Source organism: Heterodontus francisci, unplaced genomic scaffold (assembly GCF_036365525.1).
Source record: "Heterodontus francisci isolate sHetFra1 unplaced genomic scaffold, sHetFra1.hap1 HAP1_SCAFFOLD_405, whole genome shotgun sequence".
NCBI lineage: Eukaryota > Metazoa > Chordata > Chondrichthyes > Heterodontiformes > Heterodontidae > Heterodontus > Heterodontus francisci.
This window is the reverse complement of record NW_027141857.1, coordinates 392,482-418,280: the sequence shown is the minus strand read 5'-3', so window position 1 is coordinate 418,280 and position 25,799 is coordinate 392,482. Positions and strand designations below refer to the sequence as shown.

At 55.8% G+C, this 25,799-nt stretch overlaps 1 protein-coding gene across 1 annotated transcript in view; it reads right to left on the bottom strand.

The window, feature by feature from the left end:
• Positions 1–8,597: 8,597 nt before the first annotated feature.
• rab11fip4a (RAB11 family interacting protein 4 (class II) a) overlaps positions 8,598–25,799 on the bottom strand; it is a 171,249-nt gene continuing 154,047 nt past the window's right edge. The window contains exons 12-15 of the mRNA XM_068027944.1: positions 21,590–21,727; positions 18,048–18,206; positions 17,118–17,261; positions 8,598–8,714 (exon numbers count right to left, since the gene is read on the bottom strand). Of these exons, the coding sequence (XP_067884045.1) occupies positions 8,598–8,714; positions 17,118–17,261; positions 18,048–18,206; positions 21,590–21,727 (558 nt within the window). The remainder of the gene's footprint in view (positions 8,715–17,117; positions 17,262–18,047; positions 18,207–21,589; positions 21,728–25,799) is intronic.

Sequence of the window (25,799 nt, the reverse complement as noted above, 5' to 3'; positions counted from 1 at the left end):
GTGGGGGGTGTGGGATTTCTCAGAGTGTTACAGTGAGGGGTGTGGGATATAGAGAGTGTTACGGTGAGGGGTGTGGGGTATATCAGTGTGTTACAGTGAGGAGTGTGGGATATATCAGAGTGTTACAGTGAGGGTGCGGGATATATCAGAGTGTTACAGTGGGGGGTGTGGGATATATCAGAGTCCTACAGTGAGGGGTGTGGGATATATCAGTGTGTTACAGTGAGGGGTGTGGGGTATATCAGAGTATTACATTGAGGGGTGTGGGATATATCAGAGTGTTACAGTGAGGGGTGTGGGATATATCAGAGTGTTACAGTGAGGGGTGTGGGACATATCAGAGTGTTACAGTGAGGGGTGCGGGATATATCAGTGTTACAGTGAGGGGCGTGGGATATAGCAGAGTGTTACAGTGGGGGGTGTGGGATTTCTCAGAGTGTTACAGTGAGGGGTGTGGGATATATCAGAGTGTTACAGTGAGGTGTGTGGGATATATCAGAGTGTTACAGTGAGGTGTGTGGGATATATCAGAGTGTTACAGTGAGGGGTGTGGGATATATCAGAGTGTTTCAGTGAGGGGTGTGGGGTATATCAGTGTTACAGTGAGGGGTGTGGGATATAGAGAGTGTTGCAGTGAGGGGTGTGGGGTATATCAGAGTATTACATTGAGGGGTGTGGGATATATCAGAGTGTTACAGTGAGGGGTGTGGGGTATATCAGTGTTACAGTGAGGGGTGTGGGATATATCAGAGTGTTACAGTGAGGGGTGTGGGATATAGAGAGTGTTACAGTGAGGGGTGTGGGATATAGAGAGTCTTACAGTGAGGGGTGTGGGATATAGAGAGTGTTACGGTGAGGGGTGTGGGGTATATCAGTGTGTTACAGTGAGGAGTGTGGGATATATCAGAGTGTTACAGTGAGGGTGCGGGATATATCAGAGTGTTACAGTGGGGGGTGTGGGATATATCAGAGTCCTACAGTGAGGGGTGTGGGATATATCAGTGTGTTACAGTGAGGGGTGTGGGGTATATCAGAGTATTACATTGAGGGGTGTGGGATATATCAGAGTGTTACAGTGAGGGGTGTGGGATATATCAGAGTGTTACAGTGAGGGGTGTGGGACATATCAGAGTGTTACAGTGATTGGTGTGCGATATATCAGAGTGTTGCAGTGAGGGGTGTGGGATATATCAGAGTGTTACAGTGAGGGGTGTGGGATATAGAGAGTGTTACAGTGAGGGGTGTGGGATATATCAGTGTGTTGCAGTGAGGGGTGTTGGATATAGAGAGTGTTGCAGTGAGGGGTGTGGGATATAGAGAGTGTTACAGTGAGGGGTGTGGGATATATCAGTGTGTTGCAGTGAGGGGTGCGGGATATATCAGTGTGTTACAGTGAGGGGTGCGGGATATATCAGTGTTACAGTGAGGGGCGTGGGATATATCAGAGTGTTACAGTGGGGGGTGTGGGATTTCTCAGAGTGTTACAGTGAGGTGTGTGGGATATATCAGAGTGTTACAGTGAGGTGTGTGGGATATATCAGAGTGTTACAGTGAGGGGTGTGGGATATATCAGAGTGTTTCAGTGAGGGGTGTTGGATATAGAGAGTGTTACAGTGAGGGGTGTGGGATATAGAGAGTGTTACAGTGAGGGGTGTGGGATATATCAGTGTGTTACAGTGAGGGGTGTGTGATATAGAGAGTGTTGCAGTGAGGGGTGTGGGGTATATCAGAGTATTACATTGAGGGGTGTGGGATATATCAGAGTGTTACAGTGAGGGGTGTGGGGTATATCAGTGTTACAGTGAGGGGTGTGGGATATATCAGAGTGTTACAGTGAGGGGTGTGGGATATAGAGAGTGTTGCAGTGAGGGGTGTGGGGTATATCAGAGTATTACATTGAGGGGTGTGGGATATATCAGAGTGTTACAGTGAGGGGTGTGGGGTATATCAGTGTTACAGTGAGGGGTGTGGGATATATCAGAGTGTTACAGTGAGGGGTGTGGGATATAGAGAGTGTTACAGTGAGGGGTGTGGGATATAGAGAGTGTTACAGTGAGGGGTGTGGGATATATCAGAGTGTTACAGTGAGGGGTGTGGGATATAGAGAGTGTTGCAGTGAGGGGTGTGGGGTATATCAGAGTGTTACAGTGAGGGGTGTGGGATATAGAGAGTGTTACAGTGAGGGGTATGGGGTATATCAGTGTTACATTGAGGGGTGTGGGATATATCAGAGTGTTACAGTGAGGGGTGTGGGATATATCAGAGTGTTACAGTGAGGGGTGTGGGGTATAGCAGAGTGTTACAGTGAGGGATGTGGGATATTTCAGAGTGTTACAGTGAGGGGTGTGGGGTATATCAGAGTGTTACAGTGAGGGGTGTGGGGTATAGCAGAGTGTTACAGTGAGGGGTGTGGGGTATAGCAGAGTGTTACAGTGAGGGATGTGGGATATATCAGAGTGTTACATTGAGGGGTGTGGGATATATCAGAGTGTTACAGTGAGGGGTGTGGGATATATCAGAGTGTTACAGTGAGGGGTGTGGGGTATCGCAGAGTGTTACAGTGAGGGATGTGGGATATTTCAGAGTGTTACAGTGAGGGGTGTGGGGTATATCAGAGTATTACATTGAGGGGTGTGGGATATATCAGAGTGTTACAGTGAGGGATGTGGGATATATCAGAGTATTACATTGAGGGGTGTGGGATATATCAGAGTGTTACAGTGAGGGATGTGGGATATATCAGAGTGTTACAGTGAGGGGTATGGGGTATATCAGAGTGAAACAGTGAGGGGTGTGGGATATATCAGTGTTACAGTGAGGGGTGTGGGAAATATCAGAGTGTTACAGTGAGGGGTGTGGGGTATTTGTTTGGGCTGATTTCCTTGCCAATCCTACACTCTGTTGTGTAAAGCTATGGAGTTTGGAGACTCATTACCCCCTCTGTGTGCGCTCGGCCTGTGTTGGTGATCGATCACGTCTGCTTCCTGCTTTTCGACTTTAGTGCAGTTTGAGCTGGGTGGGCAGGTTTTCTGCTGAGAATTCCTTTTATCCTCAACGATCTGGAGGGTTAGGAGGTTTTGCTTTGATGAGGCTGGGTTAAGCACTCTGGACTCCACCATGAGAGTCAGCAGGACATTGTGTGGTGCATCTCCTGACTGAGCCATTGCTGTGGGATAATGAGGAAGAATAACTTCAGACACAGACAGTGAACTCTACTATTCAATATGGTTCTTTGAACATGCCGTGAGCAAAGTATTTATTTACAGATTGGGGTTATTTACCACAGCAGATACCAGACTGAATGTGCCAAAAAAGTGCTACAGCAAATCAGGAACCGTGGATAAACAGAGTACAAGATCGAGATATCAGTTCCTCATGATGTGTTATACAGTTCTATCCATTAACCTCATTCTTTGTAAATCCTGATCTGTGTGAAGAACAAATGTAATTTTAGTCACAGAATGGTGATGCTAACAACACAGCAGCAATTTTGTGAGGAGTTATTGTGGTCAAGGTGTCCTGTTCTTCTAACTCTACCCAGCAGCCATCACTCCACATAGACTGAAGCTAAAGGAACTCAAGCAAAAAAGAGATTAACTGGCAAAAGTATTTCTCACAATAGAAAATGCTGCAGCTTTTGACAATGAATTGTGTGGCACTTGAATAGAAATCTGCAAGTATTATATACACAATTTACACCTTGTGAACGTTCTCTATGCTGGCTGCAGTGGGCGGGGGGGTGGGTGGGTGCTGGGGGGAGTCAGTTGGTTTGGAAGCATTATGATGCAGCATCCCTGTACACAGAGACAGACATGGCTGGACGTTCCTTCCTTCCTTCCTTCCTACATACTCATTTACTCACAGACACACACACTCACACACGCACACACTCGCGCACACACACTCACACACGCACACGGAGACACCAACTCATGAACATAAATGAAACTGCCACAAAGCCAGGAGCAATTCACATTATATTTGTTAAGTAACGCCATTGAGATTCTCCTTTCCCTAGAAATCTATAATAGTATTATTAAAATTAAAAGTGCAACATTGCTTTACTGTGGAATATTCCAGACTGTCTATGCTGAAGAAACGACAAAACCAAGACATTAAAACACAAAAATATCACATTCTGCTTCTTCCAGTAGTACTGCACTCTGTCCATCCCAGTAATATCACTCTCTCTCCCTCCGCACAGCCCAGTAATATCACCCTCTCTCCCTCCACACAGCCCAGTAATATCACCCTCTCTCCCTCCGCACAGCCCAGTAATATCACTCTTTCTTCCTCCGCATAGCCCAGTAATATCACTCTCTCTCCCTCCGCACAGCCCAGTAATATCACCCTCTCTCCCTCCGCACAGCCCAGTAATATCACCCTCTCTCCCTCCGCACATTCCAGTAATATCACTCTCTCTCCCTCCGCACAGCCCAGTAATATCACCCTCTCTCCCTCCGCACAGCCCAGTAATATCACCCTCTCTCCCTCCGCACATTCCAGTAATATCACTCTCTCTCCCTCCGCACAGCCCAGTAATATCACACTCTCTCCCTCCGCACAGCCCAGTAATATCACCCTCTCTCCCTCCGCACAGCCCAGTAATATCTCTCTCTCTCCCTCTGCACATTCCAGTAATATCACTCTCTCTCCCTCCGCACATTCCAGTAATATCACTCTCTCTCCCTCCGCACAGCCCAGTAATATCACCCTCTCTCCCTCCGCACAGCCCAGTAATATCACCCTCTCTCCCTCCGCACATTCCAGTAATATCACCCTCTCTCCCTCCGCACAGCCCAGTAATATCTCTCTCTCTCCCTCCGCACATTCCAGTAATATCACTCTCTCTCCCTCCGCACATTCCAGTAATATCTCTCTCTCTCCCTCCGCACATTCCAGTAATATCACCCTCTCTCCCTCCGCACAGCCCAGTAATATCACCCTCTCTCCCTCCGCACATTCCAGTAATATCACTCTCTCTCCCTCCGCACAGCCCAGTAATATCACTCTCTCTCCCTCCGCACAGCCCAGTAATATCTCTCTCTCTCTCCCTCTGCACATTCCAGTAATATCTCTCTCTCTCCCTCCGCACATTCCAGTAATATCACCCTCTCTCCCTCCGCACAGCCCAGTAATATCACCCTCTCTCCCTCCGCACAGCCCAGTAATATCACCCTCTCTCCCTCCGCACAGCCCAGTAATATCACTCTCTCTCCCTCCGCACAGCCCAGTAATATCTCTCTCTCTCCCTCTGCACATTCCAGTAATATCACTCTCTCTCCCTCCGCACATTCCAGTAATATCTCTCTCTCTCCCTCCGCACATTCCAGTAATATCACCCTCTCTCCCTCCGCACAGCCCAGTAATATCACCCTCTCTCCCTCCGCACATTCCAGTAATATCACTCTCTCTCCCTCCGCACAGCCCAGTAATATCACTCTCTCTCCCTCCGCACATTCCAGTAATATCTCTCTCTCTCCCTCCGCACATTCCAGTAATATCTCTCTCTCTCCCTCCGCACATTCCAGTAATATCACCCTCTCTCCCTCCGCACAGCCCAGTAATATCACCCTCTCTCCCTCCGCACATTCCAGTAATATCACTCTCTCTCCCTCCGCACAGCCCAGTAATATCACTCTCTCTCCCTCCGCACAGCCCAGTAATATCTCTCTCTCTCCCTCTGCACATTCCAGTAATATCACTCTCTCTCCCTCCGCACATTCCAGTAATATCTCTCTCTCTCTCCCTCCGCACATTCCAGTAATATCACTCTCTCTCCCTCCGCACAGCCCAGTAATATCACCCTCTCTCCCTCCGCACAGCCCAGTAATATCACCCTCTCTCCCTCCGCACATTCCAGTAATATCACCCTCTCTCCCTCCGCACAGCCCAGTAATATCTCTCTCTCTCCCTCCGCACATTCCAGTAATATCACCCTCTCTCCCTCCGCACAGCCCAGTAATATCTCTCTCTCTCCCTCCGCACATTCCAGTAATATCACTCTCTCTCCCTCCGCACATTCCAGTAATATCACTCTCTCTCCCTCCGCACATTCCAGTAATATCACTCTCTCTCCCTCCGCACATTCCAGTAATATCTCTCTCTCTCCCTCCGCACATTCCAGTAATATCACCCTCTCTCTCTCCGCACATTCCAGTAATATCACCCTCTCTCCCTCCGCACAGCCCAGTAATATCTCCCTCTCTCCCTCCGCTCATTCCAGAAATAACACTCTGTCCATTCCAGTAAAACTCCCCGTCAGCTGATTGCTGACTTTCAAGGTACTGAGGAGGGGATGGTGGGTGTGCAGGAGTCTCCAAGGTTTCTATTACATGACTGGCCAAGACCCATCTGGGAATCTTTAAGTCTTGAATGGTCCAAGAATATCGTCAGCTCTTTGGGGCCTATCTGGAACAATACAGCGAGTGAATGGGGATTCTGTGTGAGCTGTTGAAGATTGTCTGGGGCCTTTGGGGGACTATTTGTGACCTGTTGAGATCCAGGGTCTTTCAATGAATGGGTTGTCTATGATTATTTCACCTTTCAGGGGAAGTCTATGTCTGGAGCAGTCTGGTACAGAATCCTGTCATGGGAATCAGGAGCTCAGGTATCTGAGGAGTCTCCCATTGACCAGTCTCCATTCAGACTGAGTACCAGGTATCTGAGGAGTCTCCCATTGACCAGTCTCCATTCAGACTGAGTACCAGGTATCTGAGGAGTCTCCCATTGACCAGGTATCTGAGGAGTCTCCCATTGACCAGTCTCCCATTGACCAGGTATCTGAGGAGTCTCCCATTGACCAGTCTCCATTCAGACTGAGTACCAGGTATCTGAGGAGTCTCCCATTGACCAGTCTCCATTCAGACTGAGTACCAGGTATCTGAGGAGTCTCCCATTGACCAGTCTCCCATTGACCAGGTATCTGAGGAGTCTCCCATTGACCAGGTATCTGAGGAGTCTCCCATTGACCAGTCTCCATTCAGACTGAGTACCAGGTATCTGAGGAGTCTCCCATTGACCAGTCTCCCATTGACCAGGTATCTGAGGAGTCTCCCATTGACCAGTCTCCATTCAGACTGAGTACCAGGTATCTGAGGAGTCTCCCATTGACCAGGTATCTGAGGAGTCTCCCATTGACCAGTCTCCCATTGACCAGGTATCTGAGGAGTCTCCCATTGACCAGGTATCTGAGGAGTCTCCCATTGACCAGTCTCCCATTGACCAGGTATCTGAGGAGTCTCCCATTGACCAGTCTCCATTCAAACTGAGTACCAGGGTCTGAGGAGTCTCCCATTGACCAGTCTCCATTCAGACTGAGTACCAGGTATCTGAGGAGTCTCCCATTGACCAGTCTCCCATTGACCAGGTATCTGAGGAGTCTCCCATTGACCAGGTATCTGAGGAGTCTCCCATTGACCAGTCTCCATTCAGACTGAGTACCAGGTATCTGAGGAGTCTCCCATTGACCAGTCTCCCATTGACCAGTCTCCATTCAGACTGAGTACCAGGGTCTGAGGAGTCTCCCATTGACCAGTCTCCATTCAGACTGAGTACCAGGTATCTGAGGAGTCTCCCATTGACCAGTCTCCATTCAGACTGAGTACCAGGTATCTGAGGTGTCTCCCATTGACCAGTCTCCCATTGACCAGGTATCTGAGGAGTCTCCCATTGACCAGTCTCCATTCAGACTGAGTACCAGGGTCTGAGGAGTCTCCATTCAGACTGAGTACCAGGTATCTGAGGAGTCTCCCATTGACCAGTCTCCATTCAGACTGAGTACCAGGGTCTGAGGAGTCTCCATTCAGACTGAGTACCAGGTATCTGAGGAGTCTCCCATTGACCAGTCTCCATTCAGACTGAGTACCAGGGTCTGAGGTGGACTCCAAAACTCACAGTAACTTCACCAGTACAGTGGCTGCCCAATGGCCCAAGTTTACTCTGAAAACCCTCAAACAAGTCCATTGAAAGACTAATCCTTTCCTTTATCATACTTAAGTATTATACAGAACAGAATATTATTAATCACAATCCATATCTCTTAGTTGGTTTTTCTAAAACTCTGAACAATATTGGCACAGAACAGGCCATGAAATAAGAGCTCTGGAGCCTGGCACTAGTTTGTGCTCCCATCCTGGCCAAAACCTACTGATATAATTCACACTATACAATAGTCAGGCCCCAGCACTCCACACCATCCTGTTCACTCAGAGTGTTGGATGGACAGACTCTGATTGAAACTTTACTGAGGGGAATGCTGCCTCCATCGATAACAGTAGAATGTGTTGTGAACAGTAACGGATTCTTCCATCCAACCTGCTGCTTCCAGTGTTTCACCTAAATAAATGTCTTGTACAGATGATCATATGTAAACAAAGTCAAGTTCCTTTCACTCAAACTCATTTTTTCACAGGATCAAAAGTGCAGAAATAAATCCCAAATCACAGCGGATATTAGTTTAAATTCACATGTAACCAGGTAATGAACATTGATGTGAGGACATCGAGAGATTGTCACCATCATTCACCCAACTACCAGGCATGGCCAACGCTCCGCACCCACTCTCTCCATTCCACTCTTTGTGTCCCTCGCTTTCTTTATTTTTTGATTTCCAGGATGGAGGGGTTGTGATCCAGAATAGCCAAGATTATCTTGTCCATGTACTGTCTCAGTCGCAAGTTAATCTCCTCCTGCTCCTGAAGGGCTTCCATCAGCTGCAAGAGAAAACATCGGTTAGATACAGAATAAAGCTCCCTCTACACTGTCCCATCAAACACTCCCAGGACAGGTACAGCATTGGGATTGGCTGGGCAATTTGGAGTACTTCCTGCCTGCAATCAGGGGGAACAGCTGCACCTGTGCTGCTGCAACTGCAGAGTGTAGAGAGGAGACTGGAGTAATTTGAGAAACTGGAGAGAGGTGAATGCAGAGTGGATTGAAACCATCAAGGAAGGCTGCACTTGTTTTGGAGAGGTGGGTGTCAGGGCACCTGAAGAACTCTTAAGTTTGGACTGTTTGGCGGAGGGAGAAGAGGCCGGAAGACTTGGGTGGGGCTGCCAAATTCAGTAGGGGGCCCCTGTATTTGTATTGGTGCTTGCACACCCCAACTGCCTGCTCGGGATAGCTGGAGTTGTCCGGGTGAAGACTGTCTTGTTAAAATCAGAAGAGGAGAGTACCGGGCGGCTCCAACCGTCCCGGGCGAAGAAGCCCCGCCCCCCCCACCAACTGGAAGACTACAATAGTGTTGGACTAATTGTTGTAAAGGTGCTCCAACTGGCAGTTTGGCCTTTCTCTCCCTTCCTCCACTCAGTCGCCTCAGTCACCTATCCTCCCCTTTTCCTTTACCATCCTACCCCATCCTCCTCTACTCCCACTCCACTTGGTTTAAAGTTTGCTTTTTTTGTTTCAACTGTGTAAAATTGCTTTACTTCTTGGGGGTGGACGTGGCTCTTAGACCCCATGGCAAGCCCTCCTTCGCCGGTGGCGGGGCCTTCCCGTACATATGCTGCTGCGGCTGCTGCAGCTGCACCTGTTGCCCCGTCACCGTTTGCATTAATAACATCAAAGCATGGGGTCAAGAGCTACATCCATCCGAACATGACTATAGAGGTATGCGTAAAGGCAATGGCCGAGGTTGTCAGCCCTTCGGCCATTGTTGCAGCCTCTAAAATGTACGGGAAGGCAGTGTTATTCCCGAGGAACGAGCGGGCGGTGTCCCTGGCTCTGAGCAAGGGGCTCACCGTGGGCGGGACCTTTCTGCCAGTGGACCCCCTGGAGGCCACTGCGCAAAGGCTCATTCTATCCAATGTCCCGCCCTTCATTCCTGGTGAGCTCCTCCTTCCCCACCTGCACCATCTGGGGGAGGTAAAGACGGGGCTCACCCCAATCGCGCTCGGTCTTCGGGAGAACAGCCTCCGGCATGTGTACTCCTTCCGCCGCCAGCTATTCATGCAGCTGGCGCGGGAGGAGGTACAGAGGGCCATTTCAATATAGAGTTCCAGGGGACGGCCTACCGCGTCTTCTGGACCTTGGACGGGGTGCGGTGCCATGTCTGTAAGGGGGTGGGGCATGTTCGTAAGAACTGCCCCAACCTCTCGGCTGCCAGCTCCAACTCGGCGGCCCAGGGTGGCGCCGCTGTACCTCCTCCCAACCCCCCTACACCTCTACCAGATGCCATTCAGTCGGTACCGGAGGCTGTGGATTTCACGGCCTCCGGCAGGGAGGGGGGTGACTGTCCAAGTGGAGGGAAGACACGGAGGAAAAAGAAACATCAAGAGGCCCGTCCCCTGGACACATTGACACAACCCGAGCCTGAGCTCAGCCCAAGGCCCAATCTCGGGGAGCCCACTTGCCCCAGGGCTGGGCTCAGGCCCAGGGTGACTAAAAAAAGAGTGCGGAGTCGGAGGCCTCTGATGGTATGGAGGTCTCTGAGCCTCCGCGCCCATCCGGGAAAAAGAAGGAGGCACCCCTCCACCGAGTAACACAGGGTCCAAAGGTGCAGGGTCCAAAGGTGCAGGGCCCATCTGTTGTGGGGGAGCTGTCTCCTTGTTCAGGTCCCCAGGTTTCCCCTACCACCAACACCATCGAAGCTTCAAAGTCTGGGCAGGAGCTCCCTACCCCTCAGGATAGAGGGGAGGGGGAGGCCCTTGTACATGAGGCCCCTCCTGAAAGAGTAAGTGGAGCCCTGCTTGTGGTGGGGGAGCCTGAGGACGCCGCCCATTCTGGCACTGGGTCGGGTGCCCTGAGTGAAGTGGAGTGGAGGGGAGGGCGAGGCCCCAATGGGTCGGTCCTCCCAGCCAAAATCCACCGCCAACCAGGAGACACCCGACCCGGTTATAACCGAGAATGCTGCCCCATCTGCTGGGCCTGTGGGTGCTGGCGGAGCGGGAGATGGCCTCATCTCTCCGCTTCCGGTCTCGGCTCCGGCTGGATTTCTGGAGTCGGGAACTCCCGTCACCCCTGGACTGCTGATTGGCCTGGGGACGGAGGTGGGGGGGGGGGTCCTGAACCGCTGGTACCCACAGGCTCCAGTTCCATCTTAGAACCCAGAGAGGACTCCTCCGCCATCGATCCTGGGGGTGGGTTCGTGACGGATGCAGGACCAGCTGGCGCGGCCGGGACGTCCGCCCCACAGTGTGCGGTGGGCGTGTCGGCCGCTGGCGGTGACGACCCGGAGGAGGATGGGGATTCGGTGCGGGGCACGGAGGATGATCTTGATTCCATCGCCAGTGAGGTGGTGGAGTCCCTCGTGCCTCCCACCGAATCTCCTCAATTCCCCACGGCGGAATTCCGGGATTTCCTCGCGGCTTGCAGGGGTTGCCGCAATAAAGTTCAGCTGGCCCTCGGCCGTTGGTCGAATCTGGCGCTGATCATCCAGTCCGTCCGTGCCACCCTCAAGATAGCGGGCAAGCGCGCGGACGTGAAACTGGTTGAGAGGTGCCGTTTTAATGCATTCCTCAATGGGTTGCTGGGGGAGTGGAGGGCCAGGTGCACTTCCACTCCCTCCTCACAGTGAGCTGTTGGTGACGGGTTTTAAGTACCTTTTGCATGAAGATAACCATAGCCAGCCCCAACATCAACGGCAGCAGAGGGGCTCACCGCAGATTTCACAATCTCTCAGTCCTCAGGGAAGGAAGATACGCGGTGAACCTTCTGCAGGAAACCCACACCGTTCCGGGAGACAAAGCCACCTGGCTCCTGGAGTGGCAGGGTGGGGTCTACATGAGTCACCTCACCCCTATTTCTAGTGGGGTGGCTATCTTGTTGGCCCCGACTTTTCAGCCGGAGATCTTGGGGGTCAAGGAGCTAGTGCCGGGCCGCTTGCTCCACCTCACCGTTCGCCTGGGTAGCGTGCCGCTCCACTTTGTGAACGTGTACGCGCCCAGGCCCAGCGCGTTGCAAGCGCGCTTCTTTGAAGAAGTGTCCGCTCTCTTGAGCTCCATCGATAGCGGCGAGTGCATCATCCTCGGGGGGGATTTTAACTGCACCCTCGAGGTGGGGGATCGCTCCGGTCCCCAGCGCGGCCAAGCGTCGGTGGAGAATTTGAGGGGACCGATCAGCTCCCTTAACTTGGTGGACGTCTGGCGGAATCTCCATCCCGACTCCAGCGCCTTCAAGTGGAGGTCTGGAGGAGGAGGGTCCCGAATCGACCGTCTCTACTTTTCGCAGGCGTACGTCTCCCGCGTCTCGGCGGCCTCCATGCGGCTGGTGCCGTGCTCAGACCACCACCTGGTGTGGGCAGAGTTCACTCCGCTCCGCACGCGGGCGGGGTCCGCGTACTGGCACTTTAACAACCGGCTGCTGGAAGACGAGCGATTCCGGGACTCGTTCTGTTGATTCTGGGCCGACTGGAGAAGGAAGCAGGGGGGCTTCCCCTCCTTGAGGCTATGGTGGGATGTGGGCAAGACTCACATCCGCGTCTTCTGTCAGGAGTACGCGAAGGGGTTGACCAAGAGGCGGGAAGCCGAGATCGGGCGCCTGGAGAGGGAGGTGCTCGACTTGGAGTCCCGCCTTGGTCATGCCGTCGTGGACCCGGCCCTGTGGCAGGCGTACAAAGAAAATAAGGGCGCGCTGAGGGACCTGCAGCTCATAGGGTCCCGAGGCGCGTACGTGAGGTCGCGGATCCAGATCCTGGAAGATTTGGACCGCGCCTCACCCTTCTTCTACTCACTGGAAAAATGGCGGGGGGTCCGTAAGCAGCTCGTCGAGCTGCTGGCCGACGGCGGATCCTCCATCACGGATCCGGAGGGAATGGGCCTCCTGGTCCGTACTTATTACAGTGCGTTGTTCTCTCCGGATCCGTCCAGCGAGGACACGCGCAGAGTTTTGTGGGAGGACCTGCCGCAGGTCAGCCCGGAGGGCGCCGAAGGATTGGAGGCTCTGCTCACGTTGGCGGAGCAGACCGGCGCCCTCCACCAGCTCTCGAAGAGCAAATCCCCGGGGCTGGACAGGTTGACCGTGCAGTTCCTCAGGCCGTTCTAGGACGTCCTGGGGGAAATTCTGGCGACTGGGGAGATGCCCCTCTCGTGGCGCAGGGCGGTCATCGTCCTGCTGCCGAAGAGGGGGGATCTCCGCCTGCTGAAAAACTGGCGTCTGGTCTCTCTCCTCAGCACGGATTATAAGATCTTTGCCCGGGCTATGTCTACCCGCCTGGGCTCCGTGCTGGCCCACATGATCCACCCCGACCAGTCCTACACGGTCCCGGGCCGGTCCATCCAGGACAGCATCCACCTGGTCCGGGACCTGATCCATCTTTCCCAGGGGACTAGTCAGTCGGTCGCCTTTCTCTCCCTCGATCAGGAGAAGGCGTTCGACAGGGTGGATCACCAATACCTTTTCGGGACTCTGTGCGCTTTCGGACTCGGGCTGCATTTCGTGGCCCGGGTCCGACTTTTATACGCCGCCGCAGAGTGTCTAGTCAAAGTTAACGGGTCCTTAACGGCGCCCCTTCGCTTTGGGAGAGGAGTGCGTCAGGAATGCCCCATGTCCGGCCAATTGTATACCATCTGCGTGGAGCCCTTCCTGTGCCTGCTTCGCAGGAGGTTGACAGGATTGGCTCTGCGTGAGCCGGCCATGCGGGTCGTCCTCTCGGCTTACGCCGACGACGTGCTCCTCGCGGTCACAGATCCCGTTGACTTGCGGAGGATGCGCGACTGCCAGCAGACCTTTTCTGCCGCGTCCTCCGCGAGGATCAATTGGGAGAAATGTTCCGGACTCCTGGTGGGTCAGTGGCGGGTGGACTCCCTGCCGGAGGAGATGACACCTTTTGCGTGGAGCACCACGCACCTCCTCTATCTGGGAGTCCACCTTAGCCGCGCTGAGGAAGCCTGGCCGGCAAACTGGCAGGAGTTGGAGGCGAAAGTTACCGCTCGGCTGGTGCGCTGGACAGGACTGCTCCGAGTGCTTTCCTAAAGGGGCCGAGCGTTGGTCATAAACCAACTGGTGGCCTCCATGCTGTGGTACCGGTTGGTCACTTTGGCCCCGCCCCCTGCATTTGCCACCAAGATCCAGAAGAAGCTCGTCGATTTCTTCTGGGGCAAGAGGAAACACTGGGTCTCTGCCGCGGTCCTGAGTCTCCCGATCGAGGAGGGCGGCCAGTCGCTGGTGTGCGTCCGCACCCAGGCTGCGACTCTCTGCCTTCGGCCCCTGCAGAGATACCTGTACGTCGAGTGTCCTCCCAGATGGTGTGCGCTGGCGACGTATTTTTTCCGCTGGGGCACTGCCTTCAAGGCGACACGCAGCTCCCGGCGGAGTCCGTTAGCCGCGCCTCTCTGAGGGAGTTGCCTGTCTTTTACCGGGATCTATTCCGAGTCTGGAACATGGTCGCCTCCAGTCAGGGCGCTCCCCTGCCGGCGGAGGAGAGCGCCTCGGCTGTCCGGGCAGACTCTGGGGATGGACTGGCGGGCGGAGGAGTAGCCGAAGTCCCCAGGACGCCCCTCACTGCGGGTGTCGAGGGGGCTCGGGACAGCGGAGCGATCCTGGCCGAGCTGACCACTGCTCGGCTGGAACTGCTCATCGGACCCAGGCCCCGAAACCCTCCTCGGGAACTGGTCCCGCACAACCCGAGCCGCCTCTCAGAAATGCCCTCCGTGCCATTCCAATCGGAGCGGAGGGGTTTCCTGTACGGGCTGCTCCTGCACACTCTCCACTTCCTCACCCTCGTCAGCCGGCCGGAGACGCCCAGGCGGTCCGCGTTGCCATCTGGCGGTTAAGGGGAAGCCCCGATGGAGGTCTCTCTAAGCGGGAGTCTTCCCCCTTTACATCGGGGACCTGGGGTGGAGGGTGCTGCAGGTTCACGGACTCCCAGGCCGCCTGTACTTTCTGCGGCCTGGACGAGTCCATGTTCCACGTATATATGGAGTGTGCGAGGTTGCAGCCCCTCTTTGAGTATTTGAAGGGGCTGCTCCTCAAGTTCTGGCTGCACTTCAGTCCCACGCTCCTGATCTTTGGGCACCCGGAGCGGAGGGGCTTGGGCCGGGATGAGGATCTTCTCGTCGGTCTGCTCCTGGGCCTGGCCAAGGTGGCAATTCACAGGTCCAGGCTGCGGGCCGTTGGGGGGTCCGTCCTCCCCAATTGCCTGCCCCTCTTCCGCAGTTACGTTCGCGCCCGGGTGTCCCTGGAGAAGGAGCATGCGGTGTCCACCGGTACGCTTGAGGTCTTCCGCAACCGGTGGGCACCGCAGGGACTGGAGTGCATCATCGACGCCGAGAATGGCATTTTAATTTGAGTTTTTTTGGTTTATTTATCTGTTTTAATAAAGTTATTTGAAAAAATATAAATATGTATATAAAGGGGGCCTGAGGAATAAAGGCCCCCTCGACATAAAATATATATAAAAAAAGGGGGTTAGATACAGAGTAAAGCTCCCTCTCTTCTACTGCAATGAAAATCTTGAACTCAAGGATGCTGTGGGATTTGGTGCTACAATGAGGAATGGCCGGTAGTTCTCGGGATTTACAGTGACAGGGCTGAAGCACTGACCCCAGGTTCTCATGACAAGTCTGTATGATCCATTGATCCAACAGAACCAGGAGTACTGGTACCATTCTGTTTGCTGTGATACACAGAGTGTTCATCTGATGGGCAGGATCAGGGATGAGATTAATCAACAATTCGAGTACTGAGTGAAGCTAGAAATTTAACAGGAACAGGACGAGGCCATTCAGCCCCTCAAGCCTCTTCCACCATTCAATGAGATCATGGCCTATCCGTGACCTCTCTTTGCCCCATATCCCTTAATTCCTCTGGTTAACAAACATCTATCAATGTTGGATTTAAGATTTACAATTAATCCAGCATCGATTGTCATTTGTGGAAGAGAATTCCAAACTTCTCCCACCCTTTCTTTGTTGAAGTGTTTCCGAATTTCACTCCTGAAAGGTCTGGCTCTAATTTTTAGATTCTGCTCCCCAGTCCTAGACTTCCCGACAGTGGAAATAGTTTCTCTCTATCTACCCTGTCTGTTCCTCTTAATATCTTGAAAATTTTAAGCAGATCACCCCTTAACCTCCTAAATTCTAGTGAATATCCCAGTTTGTGTAATCTCTCTTTATAATTTCACCCTTGGAGTCCATCTATCATTCTGGTAAATCTACACTGCACTCCCTCCGAGGCTAATATCTCCTCTCTAAGGTGTGGTGCCCAGAACTGCTCACAGTAACTCCAGGTGTGGTCTAGCCAGGGCTTTGTGCAGCTGAAGCATGACTTTTCCCCCCTTGTATTCTAGTCCTCTGGATATAAAGGCCAGCATTCCATTAGCCTTTTATAATTTTCCATTTCTGTTCATGACATTTTAATGATCTATTTACCTGGATACCACCCACCACCCCCATCCCCCAAGTCTCTTCAGACCTCCACTGTTTCTAGCTTTTCACCATTTAGAAAGTTCCCTGTTTTATCCTTTTTAGGTCCAAAGTGGTGACCTCACATTTACCAACACTGAAATCCATTTGTCACAGTTTTGTCTATTCACTTATCTATCAATATCTTGGTTATTTTATGTTTCCATCTACACTGCTCACAATGCTGCCTATCTTTGTGTCATCTGCAAATTTGGATTTGTACCTTTCGATCCCATCATTTAAGTCATTCATAAATACAGTGAATAGTTGAGGCTCCAACACAGATCCTTGCGGGACATCACTAGTCACGTCCTGACAATTCAAGTACCTGCCCATTAACCCTACTCTCTGTCTCCTGCTGCTCAATTTCCTCACCAGGTCAATAATTTACCTTCAATTTCATGGGCTCCAACTGTAGCTAACAGTCTCTGATGAGGGACTTTATCAAATGCCTTCTGGACATTCATAGACATTTAATCACCTCTTCAACAAATTCAATCAGGTTCGTCAGACATGACCTGCCCTTTACTAATTCTCCAATTATATTGAAGATTATTACAAACTCTAGGTGCAGTGGATCATGTGCTGAATGTTTGGACTGAGCTACTGTACAAGGATTGGGTATAAGGGGTATGTGCACATGGGGTAGAAAGTGTAATAACCCCAATGTCTGGTGATTACTTGGGGGTGTCGGATTTAATCCCTTCCCTGCAGTACCAGGATTTAACCCCGCTGTGCCCAGAATTCACTCTGTTAGCAGATTCCAGGTCATTTTACCTGGTCACGTGTAGCTGTGTCGATTTCCGCTGCTAGGGATTGAGCCTTCGTCTGTGTCGTGAACAGATTTTTCGCTTCGTACAGGCTGAGGCTGAGGATCTGCCCATTCAAATCATCATTTTGTTCTTTTAATCTCAAATTCTCCTGTCAAAGGAGGAGAGGTTGTTCAGACAGCATAGCAAGTTACTGGCAATCACCATGGCAACAACACACTGGGGTATTGCTGACAATTCTATAAATGGCTGATTGATGGGATACCATTCTTGTCCACTCCCTTGTTCAATCTCCATACTATCCCCCATTAAAGCACTCACTCCCGTTCTGCTGGAGCCCAGTGCCATTGCTTGTCTATTCCCCAGGCTCAGAGATAGCTGCATTATGTTCATTCCACAGGGACATAGTCTGTATCCCCAAGTGCTTTCCGCCACACACTTTCATCAGGAGGTGGTGTGTGGAAAGATGGGATTCTGTTAATGAGGCGCTCAATGGAGGTTCGAGTCTGATAGGGAGTAAAATGCACAGAATGACTCAACTCAAAAAAGAATCCAAAGCAAGTAAATTTTGTTTCATTATTAATCCAGGTGTTTCCTTCTTGACCTGTGATTTCTCCCTCTTTTCTCCTGAAAGAGATGACTCTCACGGAATTCCAGTTCCATAAGAAGCAGCCAGCTAGGATATTCAACTGTGGGGGCTTCACGACTAAGACCAAACTGGTTCTCACCCCTATGGCCACTTACGCATTTCTCAGCAAGGGTGACTGGACAATAACCAGGAACAGAGATGTCACTCCCAGCACTGACCCAAGTTGCGTCTTGTGGGATTAGTGTGATGTGAAGACAGATCCAATGGTGAATGAATATCAGATCACATCGTGCAATATTATCACAGCGTTATGATAGACTGTAGCCAATCAGAGTGAGTCAGCTTTACCTGCTTCAGACACTTGACCTCATAGTCCAGTTCCATCTCCTTGCTTCGGAAGCTAATCTGGCAAGTGCTTGATGTTGGACTTCGGCACCAGCTGGGCCTCTCAGCCTCCAATTTAAATAAATGTAAATATTCCAGCTCTTTCCGCAGGTCTTCGATCAACTGAAGGACAGACACAGACACAGACGCAGACACAGACACAGTGAGAACCAGTAAATTGCTCCATGAGACAGTGAAAGGGACTGATTGTAGACAACGTCTCATTATTACTGGTCATTGGCCCCTTCCAAAACTATTCACTCAAAGAAGCAGAGACACAAATACCCCTTGAACAAGGCCAGGCTTTGGAGAAGTTGAAAACTCACCTGTTTCTCACAGATTGTGCAGCCAATGACGGTGCTGCTCAGTCTAGGTTAGTGCAAACCCAGGGGGTGTCTCAGTATTAGGAGTTTGTAGCAATCGCCTGACTCCACACTTCCATCACACCCTCATTACAACAGGCGCCAGAGAGTCAGTGTCCTGGGAATCCCGGCAGGGACAACTCCAGGGATTTGCGCCAGTGCAGCCTTGCAGAACTGATTGTAGAGTGACTGTGACTCACAGTGAGGTGCTCACCATTTACAAAGAGGGAGCAAATGCCTTGTCACAATCTGTGGAGCCAGTGCTGGTCGACACAGAATGACTGACCTACAGCAAAGTGTTTGGCAGATTGAAGTTTGAACCAGTCTAGATCAGGTCCCGGCCTAGGAAGCTCTGACCAAACTCAGGCACATATGTCGTAATTTAAACCATTTCACTGAGACAGAGTTCAAAGGGGGCCTGGGGGAGGGACCCGGGGGGAGGGGGCTCTGGGGGAGGGACCTGGGTGGAGGGGGGTCTGGGGGAATGACCCGGGGGGGAGGGGGCTCTGGGGGAGGGACCCGGGGGCTCTGGGGGAGGGACCTGGGTGGAGGGGGGTCTGGGGGAATGACCCGGGGGGGAGGGGGCTCTGGGGGAGGGACCCGGGTGGAGGGGGGTCTGGGGGAATGACCCGGGGGGGAGGGGGGGAGGGGGGCGGGACCCGGGGGGGAGGGGGCTCTGGGGGCGGGACCTGGGTGGAGGGGGGTCTGGGGGAATGACCCGGGGGGGAGGGGGCTCTGGGGGAGGGACCCGGGGGCTCTGGGGGAGGGACCTGGGTGGAGGGGGGTCTGGGGGAATGACCCGGGGGGGAGGGGGCTCTGGGGGAGGGACCCGGGGGGGAGGGGGGAGGGACCTGGGTGGAGGGGGGTCTGGGGGAATGACCCGGGGGGGAGGGGGCTCTGGGGGAGGGACCCGGGGGGAGGGGGGAGGGACCTGGGTGGAGGGGGGTCTGGGGGAATGACCCGGGGGGGAGGGACCTGGGTGGAGGGGGGTCTGGGGGAATGACCCGGGGGGAGGGGGCTCTGGGGGAGGGACCCGGGGGGGTGGGGGGAGGGACCTGGGTGGAGGGGGGTCTGGGGGAATGACCCGGGGGGAGGGGGCTCTGGGGGAGAGACCCGGGGGCTTTGGGGGAGGGACCCGGGGGGGAGGGGGCTCTGGGGGAGGGACCCGGGGGCTCTGGGGGAGGGACCTGGGTGGAGGGGGGTCTGGGGGAATGACCCGGGGGGGGGAGGGGGCTCTGGGGGAGGGACCCGGGGGCTCTGGGGAGGGACCTGGGTGGAGGGGGGTCTGGGGGAATGACCCGGGGGGGAGGGGGCTCTGGGGGAGGGACCCGGGGGGGAGGGGGGCGGGACCCGGGGGGAGGGGGCTCTGGGGGCTGGACCTGGGTGGAGGGGGGTCTGGGGGAATGACCCGGGGGGGAGGGGGCTCTGGGGGAGGGACCCGGGGGCTCTGGGGGAGGGACCTGGGTGGAGGGGGGTCTGGGGGAATGACACGGGGGGGAGGGGGCTCTGGGGGAGGGACCCGGGGGGGAGGGGGGAGGGACCTGGGTGGAGGGGGGTCTGGGGGAATGACCCGGGGGGGAGGGGGCTCTGGGGGAGAGACCCGGGGGCTTTGGGGGAGGGACCCGGGGGGAGGGGGCTCTGGGGGAGGGACCTGGGTGGAGGGGGGTCTGGGGGAATGACCCGGGGGGGGAGGGGGCTCTGGGGGAGGGACCCGGGGGCTCTGGGGGAGGGACCTGGGTGGAGGGGGCTCTGGGGGAGTGACCCGGGGGGGAGGGCCCAGGGGCAGGGGGCTCCGGGAGAGGGGGGCCCGGGAAAGAAGACTCCAGGGGAGGGTGCTCTGGGGCAGCCCCGGGTTTCACAGTAACACGGACTATTCCATGGCTGACATTATCTGGCAAGAAAAGGCCATTGAGGTAAAAACAGACTTTCCAAAGAGCCTCAGGAGATCGAGTCTCCACATCTGGGCCCACTCACTGCACCGCACTCTCCCCTCCCCCACACCCCGCACTCTTCCCCTCCCCCACACTCTTCCCCTCCCCCACACTCTTCCCCACCTTATATTCTCCCCTTCCCCCCCACCTTATATTCTCCCCTTCCCCCCCCACAGTCTCCCCTCACACCCCCACAGTCTCCCCACAACCTCTCCCCACCACCACACCCCCCTCCTTCCAACAGTCTCGTAGAGTGATACAGCACAGAAACAGGCCCTTCGGCCCATCGTATCAGTGCTGGCCATCAAGCACCTAATTATTCTAATCCCATTTTCCAGCAATTGGCCCGTAGCCTTGTATGCTATGACGTTTCAAGTGCTCATCTAAATACTTCTTAAATGTTGTGAGGGTTCCTGCCTTTACCATCTCTTCAGGCAGTGTGTTCCAGATTCCAACCACCCTCTGGGTGAAATTTTTTTTCCTCAAATCCCCTCTAAACCTCCTGCCCCTTTACCGTAAATCTACACCCCCTGGTTATTGACCCCTCCGCTAAGGGAAAAAGTTTCTTCCTATCTATCCTATCAATCCCCCTCATAATTTTGTCTACCTCAATCAGGTCCCCCCTCAACCTTCTCTGGTCTAAGGAAAACAACCCTAGCCTATCCAGTCTCTCTTCATAGCTGAAATGTTCCAGCCCAGGCAACATCCTGGTGAATCTCCTCTGCACCCTCTCCAGTGCAATCACATCCTTCCTATAGTGTGGTGACCAGAACTGTACACAGTACTCCAGCTGTGGCCTACATCATAACCTCCCTGCTCTTATATTCTATGCCTCGGCTAATAAAGGCAAGTATCCCATATGCCTTCCTAACCACCTTATCTACCTGTGCTGCTGCCTTTAGTGATCTATGGACAAGTACACCAAGGTCCCTCTGACCCTCTGTACTTCCTAGGGTCCTACCATCCATTGTATATTCCCTTGCCTTGTTAGTCCTCTCAAAATGCATCACCTCACACTTCTCAGGATTAAATTCCATTTGCCACTGCTCCACCCATCTTACCAGCCCATCTATATCGTCCTGTAATCTAAGGCTTTCTTCCTCACTGCCTCTCCCCACAGATCCCCCCCCCTTGCAATCTCCCCACAGCTCCTGCGTGGTGTCCCCTCAGCTTGGGCATTTTCTGTTCTGTCGCAGCTCCCCCAGACATGCACCTCCTGCATGGTGTCCCGCTCTTTCTGAAACTCGTGTCTGTTTCGTCTCATCTTGTCCATCATCTTCTTGTAAAGATCCATCTCGTCCTTCAGACGCAGGCTCGTGTCCTCCAGCTTGTAGGTTACTCGCTGGTGCTCCTGAAACATGAAACAATTACAACTGTAAGTAAGTGGATAGTCAGTGGGAGCACGATGAGGAGAGGGGGGAGGAGGAGAGAGGGGGGAGGGGGAGGAGGGGAGAGGGGGGAGGAGGGGAGAGGGGAGAGGAGGAGAGAGGGGAGAGGAGGAGAGAGGGGAGAGGAGGAGAGAGGGGAGAGGGGGAGAGAGGGGAGAGGGGGAGGAGGAGAGAGGGGGAGGAGGAGAGAGGGGGAGGAGGAGAGAGGGGAGAGGGGGAGGAGGGGAGAGGAGGAGGAGGGGAGAGGAGGAGGAGGGGAGGAGGGGAGAGGGGGAGGAGGAGAGAGGGGGAGGAGGAGAGAGGGGGAGGAGGAGAGAGGGGGAGGAGGAGAGAGGGGAGAGGGGAGGAGGAGAGAGGGGAGAGGGGGAGGGGGAGGAGGAGAGAGGGGAGGAGGAGAGAGGGGAGAGGGGGAGAGAGGGGAGAGGGGGAGGAGGAGAGGGGGGAGGAGGAGAGAGGGGGGAGGGGGGAGGAGGGGAGAGGGGGGAGGAGGGAGAGGGGAGAGGAGGGGAGAGGGGAGAGGAGGAGAGAGGGGAGAGGAGGAGAGAGGGGAGAGGAGGAGAGAGGGGAGAGGGGGAGGAGGGGAGAGGGGGAGGAGGGGAGAGGGGGAGGAGGAGAGAGGGGGAGGAGGAGAGAGGGGAGAGGGGGAGGAGGGGAGAGGAGGAGGAGGGGAGAGGAGGAGGAGGGGAGGAGGGGAGAGGGGGAGGAGGAGAGAGGGGGAGGAGGAGAGAGGGGGAGGAGGAGAGAGGGGGAGGAGGAGAGAGGGGGAGGAGGAGAGAGGGGAGAGGGGGAGGAGGAGAGAGGGGAGAGGGGAGGAGGAGAGAGGGGAGAGGGGGAGGAGGAGAGAGGGAGAGGGGGAGGAGGAGAGAGGGGAGAGGGGGAGGAGGAGAGAGGGGAGGAGGAGAGAGGGGAGAGGGGAGGAGGAGAGAGGGGAGAGGGGGAGAGAGGGGAGAGGGGGAGGAGGAGAGAGGGGAGAGGGGAGGAGTGGAGAGGGGGAGAGGAGAGAGAGAGGAGGAGAGAGGGGAGGAGGAGAGAAGGGGAGGAGAGAAGAGAGGAGAGGATGAGGAGGAGGAGGAGAGAGGGGGAGGAGAGAGGAGAGAGAGAGGGGAAGAGAGAAGGAGAAGAGAGAGAGGGGGAGAGAGAAGGGGAGGAGAGAGGGGAGGTAGAGAGAGAGAGAGAGGAGAAGAGGGGGGAAGAGAGAGAGAGAGGAGAGAGAGGAAGATGGGAAGAGAGATGAAGTAGAGAGGGGGAGGAGAGAGAGAGGAGAGAGGGGGAGGAGAGAGGAGAGAGAGGAAGAGAGGGGGAGGAGAGAGGGGAGAAGAGAAGAGAGTAGAGGAGGAGAGAGAGGGGAGAGAGAGAGGAGGTAAGAGAAGAGAGAGAGAGAAGAGGGAGATGGGAGAGGGGAAGAGAGAGTGAAGAAGAGAGGAGAGAAGAGGGGGAGGAGGGAGAGGGGAGGAGGAGAGAGGGGGAGGAGAGAGAGGGGAGGAGGAGAGAGGGGGAGGAGAGAGGGGGAGGAGGAGAGGGGAGGAGGAGAGAGGGGAGAGGAGAGAGGGGGAGGAGAGAGGGGAGGAGGAGAGAGGGGAGGAGGAGAGAGGGGAGGAGGAGAGAGGGGGAGGAGAGAGGGGGAGGAGAGAGAGGGGGAGGAGGAGAGAGGGGGAGGAGAGAGGGGGAGGAGAGAGAGGGGGAGGAGAGAGAGGGGTGAGGAGAGAGGGGAGGAGGAGAGAGGGGGAGGGAGAGGGGGAGGAGAGAGGGGGGAGAGAGAGGGGAGGAGAGGGGGAGGAGGAGAGAGGGGGAGGAGAGAGTGGGGGAGGAGGGAGAGAGAGGAGGAGAGAGGGGGAGGAGAGAGGGGAGGAGGAGAGAGGGGAGGAGGGGAGAGGGGGAGGAGGGAGAGGGGGAGAGGGAGAGGGGAGGAGGAGAGGAGGGAGGAGGAGAGAGGGGGAGGAGGGGAGAGGAGAGGGGGAGAGGAGAGAGGGGGAGGAGGAGAGAGGGGAGGAGGAGAGAGGGGGAGGAGGAGAGAGGGGAGGAGGAGAGAGGGGAGGAGGAGAGAGGGGGAGGAGGAGAGGGGGAGGAGGAGAGAGGGGGAGGAGGAGAGAGGGGGAGGAGGAGAGAGGGGGAGGAGGAGAGAGGGGGGGAGGAGAGAGGGGGAGGAGGAGAGAGGGGGAGGAGAGAGAGGGGGGAGGAGGAGAGGGGGAGGAGAGAGGGGGAGGAGAGAGGGGAGGAGGAGAGAGGGGGGAGGAGAGAGGGGGGAGGAGAGAGGGGGAGAGGAGAGGGGAGGAGGAGAGGGGGAGGGGGGAGGAGGGAGAGGGGGAGGGAGAGGGGGAGAGGGGAGAGGGGGAGGAGGAGAGAGGGGAGAGGGGGAGGAGGGGAGAGGGGGAGGAGGGAGAGGGGGAGGAGGGGAGAGGGGGAGGAGGGGAGAGGGGAGGAGGGAGAGGGGGAGGAGGAGAGAGGGGGAGGAGGAGAGAGGGGAGGAGGGAGAGGGGGAGGAGGAGAGAGGGGGGGAGGAGAGAGGGGGAGGAGGAGAGAGGGGGAGGAGGAGAGAGGGGAGGAGGAGAGAGGGGGAGGAGGAGAGAGGGGAGAGGAGAGAGGGGAGGAGGAGGAGGGAGAGGGGGAGGAGGGGAGGAGAGGGGAGGAGGAGGAGGAGAGGGGGGAGGAGGAGGAGGAGAGGGGAGGGGAGGAGGAGAGGGAGAGGGGAGGAGGAGAGGGGGAGGAGGAGAGGGGGGAGAGGGAGGGAGAGGGGGAGGAGGGGAGAGGGGGAGAGGAGAGGGGAGAGGGAGAGGGGGAGGAGGAGAGGGGGAGGGGGAGAGGGGAGGGGAGAGGGGGGAGGGGAGAGGGGGAGGAGGGAGAGGGGGAGGGAGGAGGGAGAGGGGGAGGGGGAGAGGGGGAGGAGGAGAGGGGGAGGAGGAGAGAGGGGGAGGAGGAGAGAGGGGAGGAGGAGAGAGGGGAGGGGAGAGAGGGGAGGGGAGGAGAGAGAGGGGAGGAGGGGAGAGGGGAGGAGGGAGAGGGGGAGGAGGAGAGAGGGGAGGGAGAGAGGGAGGGGGAGAGAGGGAGGGGAGAGAGGGGAGGAGAGGAGGGGAGGAGGAGAGAGGGGAGGAGAGAGGGGAGGGGAGGAGGAGGGAGAGGGGGAGGAGGGGAGAGGGGAGAGGGGGAGGAGGAGAGAGGGGAGAGGGGGAGGAGGGGGAGGGGGAGGAGGGGAGGGGGAGAGGGAGGGGGAGAGGGGAGGAGGAGAGAGGGAGAGGGGGAGGAGGGAGGAGGGGGAGGAGGGGAGAGGGGGAGGAGGGAGAGGGGGAGGAGGAGAGGGGGAGGGAGAGGGGGAGAGAGGAGAGGGGAGAGGGGAGGAGGAGAGAGGGAGGGGAGAGGGGAGGAGGAGAGAGGGGAGGAGGAGAGAGGGGGAGGAGGGAGAGAGGGGAGGGGGAGAGAGGGGAGGGGAGAGAGGGGAGGGGAGAGAGGGGAGGAGGAGAGAGGGGAGGAGGAGAGAGGGAGGAGGAGAGAGGGGAGGAGGAGAGAGGGGAGGGGGAGAGAGGGGAGGGGAGAGAGGGGAGGAGGAGAGAGGGGAGGAGGAGAGAGGGGAGGAGGAGAGAGGGGAGGGGGAGAGAGGGGAGGGGAGAGAGGGAGGGGGAGAGAGGGGAGGGGGAGAGAGGGCGAGGGGAGAGAGGGGAGGAGGAGAGAGGGGAGAGGGGGAGGAGGAGAGAGGGGAGAGGGAGAGGAGAGGGGGAGGAGGGAGAGGGGGAGGAGGAGAGGAGGGAGAGGGGGAGGAGGAGAGAGGGGAGAGGGGGGAGGAGGAGAGGGGAGAGGGGGAGGAGGGGATGGAGAGGGGGAGAGGAGAGAAGGGAGAGGGGAGAGGGGGGGAGGAGAGAGGGGCAGAGGGGGAGGAGGGAGAGGGGAGAGGGGGAGGGGAGAGAGGGGAGGAGGAGAGAGGGGAGGAGGAGAGAGGGGAGAGGGGGAGGAGGGGAGGAGGGGAGAGGGGGAGGAGGAGAGAGGGGGAGAGGAGAGAGGGGGAGGAGGAGAGAGGGGAGGAGGAGAGAGGGGGGGAGGAGAGAA